Here is a 7,687-nt window from a genome sequence, read left to right as displayed (position 1 = left end):
GATTAGATATTACTTTTTCAGTAAATTTATTAGCTTGATATAGTTCTTTCTGTACAAAAAGGCATTAGAACATAATTAAATATATACTCCATTATTTCTAAAGAACAATCGATATGGGTTTGTTTTATTCAAATAAATAAAATTTTGACCTAGTTGGATATGCAGATTCTGGATATTTATCTGATCTACACAAAGCTAGATCTCAAATAGGTTATCTGTTCGCACGTGGAGAAATAGTTATATCATAGTGATCAGTGAAACAGACTGTAACAACCGCTTCCTCAAATCATGCTGAAATTTTTGCAATTCACGAGGCTAGTTGAGAATGTGGCTTGCTAAGATCAGTTACTCAACATTCGTGAAACATGTGGCTTTTTTTCTAATAAAAATCTTTCAATAATATTATACGAAGATAACACAGTTTGCATGGTCCAAATCAAAGGAGGATATATTAAAGGAGATAGAACAAAACACATTTCATCAAAGCTTTTTTACACTCATGATATTGAAGAAAATGACGACATCACTGTACAACAAATTTGTTCGAAGGATAAAACCGCAATTTTTGAAAACTTGGTGCACAACATTGGAATGTGGAAACTTAGAGATCTTAAGTGATGTTTTCACGGGGGAGAGTAAATATATTGTATTCTTTTAAGACTATATGGTATATGAAATATGTACTCTTTTTCCTTCACTAGGTTTTTTTTCCATTGGGTTTTTTCTAGTAAGGTTTTAACTAGGCATGTTTTATATATACGTGAGCATCTAAGGGAATGTATTATAAATATTATAAAAATAAATGGATGCCCACTGCTTAGTGTCCTAAAAGCCATGTGTCAATCTTGATGTTGTTCATGTGCCTTATAGTTATTTATATTTGGTGTCCATATAAGACCACATCCAACTTGTCACTTTATAAGTAGCGACATTTGGTGGATCTTAAAATCACACACATTGGTGAGAAATCCACTTCAAATTTCCACTAAAATTTCATATTATTAAATTTTCATAATTTTAATTATTTTATTTTATTTTTATATTTATTTATTTATTTTATTATTATATTTATATACTATTATATTATATTTTCTCTTATGCTCTTCAATTTCACAACAATAAGAAAATTATTAAGGCAAAATTATATAAAAAAAAAGACCTATGAGAGGTAAACCATTTATTATAAGTTTTGCACCGGAAAGGGTTTGAAATGTTTAACCATTTATTACAAGTTAAAAATCACTTTTGGTGTCTAAACTTTCATGTAATTAAAAATTTAGTATATAATTTGGATTTACAATGTTTATTCATATTTTTAATTTTGTAACAATTTAGTTTTTTAATTTAAATATGTAACAATTTAGTCACTATATCATAAAATCTTCCATGACACAGTCCTTATCATGAAAATTAAAATTTAATGAAATTTCCTATTTAGGTCGCATGATAAACTAAATAGGGACCCAAAATATTTATAAGTTACAAAGTCTAAATTGTTAATTAATAAAAAGTGACATTCAAATTTGATATTTTTTTTTTCAATAATGGGATTAAATCGATAAATTTGAAAATATGGAGACTAATTGCCATAAATTTAAAAATACAAAAACTAAATTCTAATATACTAAAGTACAAAAAAAACTAAAGGGCTTCCTATAGATTTGGTTGTTATAAAATTAAGTCCTTAATTCAGATTTTTAAAACTAAATTATTATAAAATTAATAGTATATTGATGAAATCGTTACAAATCAAAATGTAGACACTAAATTATTACCATTCTAAAAAGTTTACCGATCAAAAATACTTTCGAACTTTAAAAAAAAATAATATAGGTTAATTAGTGTAGTATTGTTATCGACTCACCTGTTTACCGACCTTAGACCACACATAAGAATATTTGACCAATTCAACTTCATATCAATATATGAAAAAAAAGGAAGTAAATAAGAAATTGAAAATATGGATATCTTCCACACGAAGACATTTTTATATTGTTATAAAGTCGATGACTTTTTGTTTAGGCAGATAACAACTAACACAATGACTTTTAATTTCTCCAACTCTCCCCTTTTGACCTAATTAACCAAAGTACACTATTCCCTATTCACTATCCCAAATAATTTCAATTCCATTCCCAACTTTTATTTTCTTCAAAAAAAAAAAAAAAAAAAAAAACCCAAAGCTTTATTTTTTGAGTTTAATATATTTCATTCACATATTTTTCACAGTTTTCCTTCTTTTTCAAAGTCATTCCTTCTATAGAAATTGTCAATAAACTTTAAATAATGAAAGACATTTTTTTTTTTTTAAAAAGTTCAGAAATCGCAAATTCATCCATTTTAATTGAAGTTTGCTTCTCAATTTATACATCAAATTTTAATTTCATTTAACTGCACGTTAATTTAGATAATTATTCCTATTCCCTTTTTTTTTTTTTCACTTCATTGCAATACCCATTTTAAATTTTTAAAAAGTGCATGTTATTGAAGTTTTTTTACCGTCATATATATAGAATCAATTATAAAACATATATTAAGCATGAAATTTATAAGATTTTTTTTAAAAAAAAGAGAGAGAAAAGAATAAGAGTTGATTTTCAAAAAATTTTATAGGTTTTAACAAACTTGTTTAATGCAATTTTATTCACTCATCAAAGTAGAAGTTTTTAGATGATACGAATTGCAATACTTATGTTACATCTATAATCCATTTTATTGGACTAAATTAAACTAAAAATTTAAAATGAAAATGGAAACATTCTACCATGCTTAAGATGAAAATATAGATTTTCCTTGATTATAAAGTATAAAATAAGATGAAAAAAATTTAGGTGCTCCCTCGGATGCACGTATCTTAGTGTATCTCAAGCATTGTCCAATAAAATTTTGCCATGTAGCATTTTTTTTTTTGTTTTTTCAAAGGATATGTTTTTTTCTAATTCCATTTTTGTGTGGATAATAAATAAAATGCAGTCTAAGTTGTACATAATTATTTTTAAAAGAAAAATACGAGTTATTACCTACGTTTCGAGTAGTATGTGCATATAAAAAAAAAGGAAGAAGAAAGAAAAAGTAGTACACATATAATTGGATAAGATTTGATATAAAAGTCCTTTCTCAATTAGTATTTTTTTTTAAAAAAAGGGTAAAATTTGAAGCTTTTGTAAAGAAGGTAAAACGTTCCTAGTCAAGTTGAAAGAAGAAAAAAAGAGACAGAAACAAGGGTTGTTAAGTTGTTATAAAACGAGCATTAAGGTATTTGAGAATTTTCTTAATTAACCACTAAACCTCTTTTTTCTTGTCTCTCTACAAAAGCTCCTCTGTTTTATATTTCCCTCTACCACCACCAAAAACTTGGGAATTCAGAGGAAGATCAAAGGGTTATGGAACTGCCACCTGGATTCCGATTCCATCCGACGGACGAAGAGCTCATCACACACTACCTTTCCCCCAAAGTCCTTTCCTCTACTTTCTCGTCTCCGGCGATCGCGGAAGTCGATCTCAACAAGTGCGAGCCATGGGATTTGCCTGGTAAGGCTAAAACATGACTCGTTTGATAACTGTTTGATATTGATAATGAAATAGGGATTTGGATTTTGTTGGACAGGGAAGGCTAAAATGGGAGAGAAAGAATGGTATTTTTATTGTGTGAAAGATAGGAAATACCCAACAGGATTAAGGACAAATAGAGCAACAGAGGCAGGGTATTGGAAGGCAACAGGGAAAGATAAAGAGATATTAAAAGGGAGAAATGATGTTGTGGGAATGAAGAAAACTTTGGTTTTTTACAAAGGCAGAGCCCCCAGAGGAGATAAGTCTAATTGGGTGATGCATGAATATAGATTACACTCCAATTCTTCCTCTCCTTGTTATCATCACCTTCCTTCTAATTCATCCCAGGTTTTTCTTCTTCTTTTTCTTTTCTTTTCTTTTTTAATAAATTTTGTGTTTTATATATATATTATAATGCCTTTAATTTCAGTTTTCATCTCTCTATGTAATTGTCCCCAAGTTTTCTTTTTTATTATAAGGATTGTTTTATGAGAGATTTTTTTATGAAAAATTTGTTAGATCATAAAAACTAAAATTTTAAGTTTTAAATTATATGGACTTATAACTTTTTGTTGGGATCAAATTTGTAATTTAACTCTTCTTTTAATACTTAGCTTTGAATCATGTTATCATGTGAATGATACGTATGATTTATGAAGTTCGACTAAATTAGATGGATGAAGTCGAAAATTCAAGATTGAAATACTATTTTAGTTTTTGTATTTTGTGATCTTTTTCCTATTTTAGTCTCTATACTTTATATCTTCAATAAATCTTAATCAAAATGAGTTTTTTAGTTCATGGTTCAGTATTTTCTAGACAAATATTTAAGCTCTATTTGATATCTATTTCGTTTTTGGTTTTTGAAATTTGTGTTTGTTTTCTTACAACTTATTTATCATGGTTTTTAGCCTCCTACTTAACCACATAAGTTCTTAACTAAACTCAAAAAGTAAAACTTATTTTTCTTTAATTTTTAAAATTTGGTTTGGTTTTTGAAAACGTCGAAACAAAAATAATTTATAAATTTATTTAAAAAAATAAAAAATTAAATGATTATAAAAGAAGTTAGCTCTATGAAGTGTGTATATAGAGATTAATTTTAAATTTACTTAATTAAAACACATAAACTAAATTTGATTATTTAAAAGTATATAAACTAAACTAGAAATTAGAAATGAGCTTGAAGTAGAAAGATGATGAAAATGATATTTTATTTTATTTTATAAGTTGGGAGGAGAAAATTGGTAGGCAATTATAAGTTTTGTTTTATTCATTTATTTTTTAATTGGGTGCAGAAGGAATGGGTAATATGCAGAATATTCCAGAAGAGTGAAAGCTCAATGGGTAAAAAAGGCAATGAAATAATGTCAGAGATGGTAACAAGTTGTTCCTCTTCCTCCTCTTTACTTCCTCCATTAACAGAGTCAGATGCGTGGCACGTGACCTGCTTCTCCAATTCAATGGAGGAGGACCAAAACGACGACGCTTTGTTTTGGTTAGGGGATTTTGAAGAGGATGAGGAAAAGAAGAGGGAGTATTGGAATTTGAAGGTCACTTCTTCAACTAATAATAAACCTTCCTACCAATACCAACTTCATCAATCCCCTCCTTCTTATGATCATGCCCTTGATTGCCTTTGGAATTACTAATAATAATTGTATCTATCATAATCTTTTTCTTGTGTCTTTTCTTTTCCATATAGTTCATATTTTGTTTTAATTTTATGTTTTTCGATTATGTTTTGATGTGATTTTGTCGAGTTTAATATTTGTGAGATGAAATCGAACCAGACTTTCAAAATGGATAATTAGTACATTTTCTATTATGCAGAGACTAATTGAAACAATGTTTAAGTTTTAAGTATTAAAAATCAAAACAAATGGTTAGCTTGTTTAGGATTAAAAAGTTGTCATAATTAATCTTAAGATGTTACCATTTTTGCAACTAACATCCTGTTAAAAAATTCATTGAAATAGTTTTTTTGGTCCATTTCACTTGAGAACGATCATCGAGATTTGGATAAAAAAATCAGTAGAATCTTGATGTTTATCTTGCGCAAGATGTCACCTAAAAAAAAAAAAAAAAAAAAAGATGAAAAAGTTAAATTTTTTATTCAAATATTGGTGGTCAATCTCGATCAGGATGGATTGAGAAAAACTATTTCAACCACTCGTAAAAAATGACCATTTAAAGTTTATTTTACAATTTTTCGTTTTTTTTTTCATTTCTATAGTTTGGCTTTATATGTGATTGACATTTTCTTTTTCCTTTCTGGAAAAATATTTGAAAGGCGGCTCCTTTTCATGAAAGTGACGCACTTGTTGATAGTAATTTGAAAAACACATATACAATGACTTTAGGAGTTGCAACTTTTATATACGATCACTTTTAAGATTTCGGTTTTTACTTCCTATTCAATTACTATCACATCCATTCAATATTTTAACAAAAATTATATTAAAATATATCTCAAAACTCATTGGTTGAAAAATCAAATCAATTACAAAAGATTTATATACAAAAAGTTATGAACGATTGAATTAGTATATCCGTGACCTAAATGAGACATAATTCAATTGATATAAAAATATGTAACTTTGATAAAAAAAAAAAAAAAAAAAAAAGTCTAAAGTGTGTATCTCTGTACTCAAAATGGAAAAAAAATCTATTTCTAAAAAGGTAAACATGAAGTAAAATCTTTATTAAATGTTAAGTAAAAATGGCTACATTTGTTATGCTTAAAGTTGAATTGAAATTGAAGATTTATAGTAAATAATGGACTAATTGATAAAAATTACTTTAACATACTATAAAAAATGTTATATGCATTTTGGGCTTCATCTATTTTTATGCAAACTACATGTAGTATAGCGTATTTGAAAAAGACTGAAAAATATCAGTACACTCCCAGATGCACCTAAATACTATGGGTTAAGCAATTTCATACTAGGAATTGATTTTAGTCAAATAGGTATATTGGATGACAATAACAACAAAAATGTACCTATACTACAAAATGTTAGTTGAGATCTTCTTCTCAAAACATGACTTTAAAATGGTAAATATAATCATAACATCAATTTAAAAGTTTTTAATATTTGTTTTATTCTATATCTTACAACACTTGTCATTACAAAAGTAAATACTTTATTAATTCTCTCATCTCTTATCTGAGAGAGGAGGAGAGTGAGTTAGGCCACCAACCCAGGGACAATGATCAAATGGCATGAAAAAATGGCCAAAAGGAGGGAATATTGAAAATTTTAGAACAATATAACATGCAATACATATGTTTATTATTTTAAGTAAAAAACATTTTTAAAAATTAATTCAAATGACTAATAATTCTATGTTCCATCTAAAAGTTTAAAAGGAGAAAAAAGATAGACCTTTTTCTTGTTGATTTTCGAGTATAACTTTGGTAGATATGACACACTAATTACACCATGTCATGCCAAGATAGCTAGCACTTGTTTAATCCTCCACTTTCAGAATTTTTGAACATCTTAATCAAGAAAGCAAAAAGAGAAAAAACATGATAGTCGTGGTAAGGTTTTTGATCGGTTTAATGGCACATACAGAGTAGCTCTCTAAAGAGATTGGGCGAACTTTTCTAGCATCTTCACGCGCATATGCCTTAAGAGTGTGTGTGGGTGGTGCGCCAAGATGTTTGTGTAGATATAAAAAACCTTGTTTGCTTCTCAACAAATATTTCCAACACCAAATCATGCATGGATCAAAAAGATGTTCGTGATCATTCAAGAAAGATATGATGTGTCATTGTAATAATTTGACATTATATTTGTGAATTTATCTTTCTTGGGTATATTGTGCCCTCTAGATGTAGGTGGCATTGCATCGAACTAAACTACCAAACTCTATATTCTATTCCTGCTATATTTTTCTGTGTTTATCTCTAATGTTCTTTGAGTTGACAAGTGTTGTTGTATATTAGATAACCTTAATTTCAATTGGTATCATGGTGGATCACATCATATCCATCACTTCTAGTTCGATCTGTATTTCTTCAAATGAAAGGTATCAAAGAAGATGGATCTACCACACGTCTCCTAGTGCTAAATGGAACAAATTATTCATATTAGAAGGCTAGAATGATAGCCTTTTAGAAACT

At 27.9% G+C, this 7,687-nt stretch overlaps 1 protein-coding gene across 2 annotated transcripts; it reads left to right on the top strand.

Annotated features, from left to right (window-relative positions):
- The first annotated feature begins 3,262 nt into the window (after positions 1–3,262).
- Positions 3,263–5,303, top strand: LOC120091431 (NAC domain-containing protein 100-like). 2 transcript variants are annotated; one of them, XM_039049453.1, is made up of 3 exons: positions 3,263–3,531; positions 3,608–3,900; positions 4,854–5,303. In XM_039049453.1, exons 1-3 carry the CDS (start codon positions 3,384–3,386, stop codon positions 5,202–5,204), a joined length of 792 nt encoding a protein of 263 aa, XP_038905381.1. In that variant the 5' UTR covers positions 3,263–3,383; the 3' UTR covers positions 5,205–5,303. The 2 variants fall into 2 exon arrangements, with proteins under 2 accessions (XP_038905381.1, XP_038905380.1); XM_039049452.1 differs by having other exon boundaries at positions 3,266–3,531; positions 4,851–5,303.
- The last annotated feature ends 2,384 nt before the right edge of the window (positions 5,304–7,687 follow it).

This window comes from Benincasa hispida, chromosome 11 (genome assembly GCF_009727055.1).
Source record: "Benincasa hispida cultivar B227 chromosome 11, ASM972705v1, whole genome shotgun sequence".
Classification (NCBI taxonomy): domain Eukaryota; kingdom Viridiplantae; phylum Streptophyta; class Magnoliopsida; order Cucurbitales; family Cucurbitaceae; genus Benincasa; species Benincasa hispida.
Note: the sequence above shows the minus strand (reverse complement) of the source record. Positions and strands in the feature narration are given on the sequence as shown.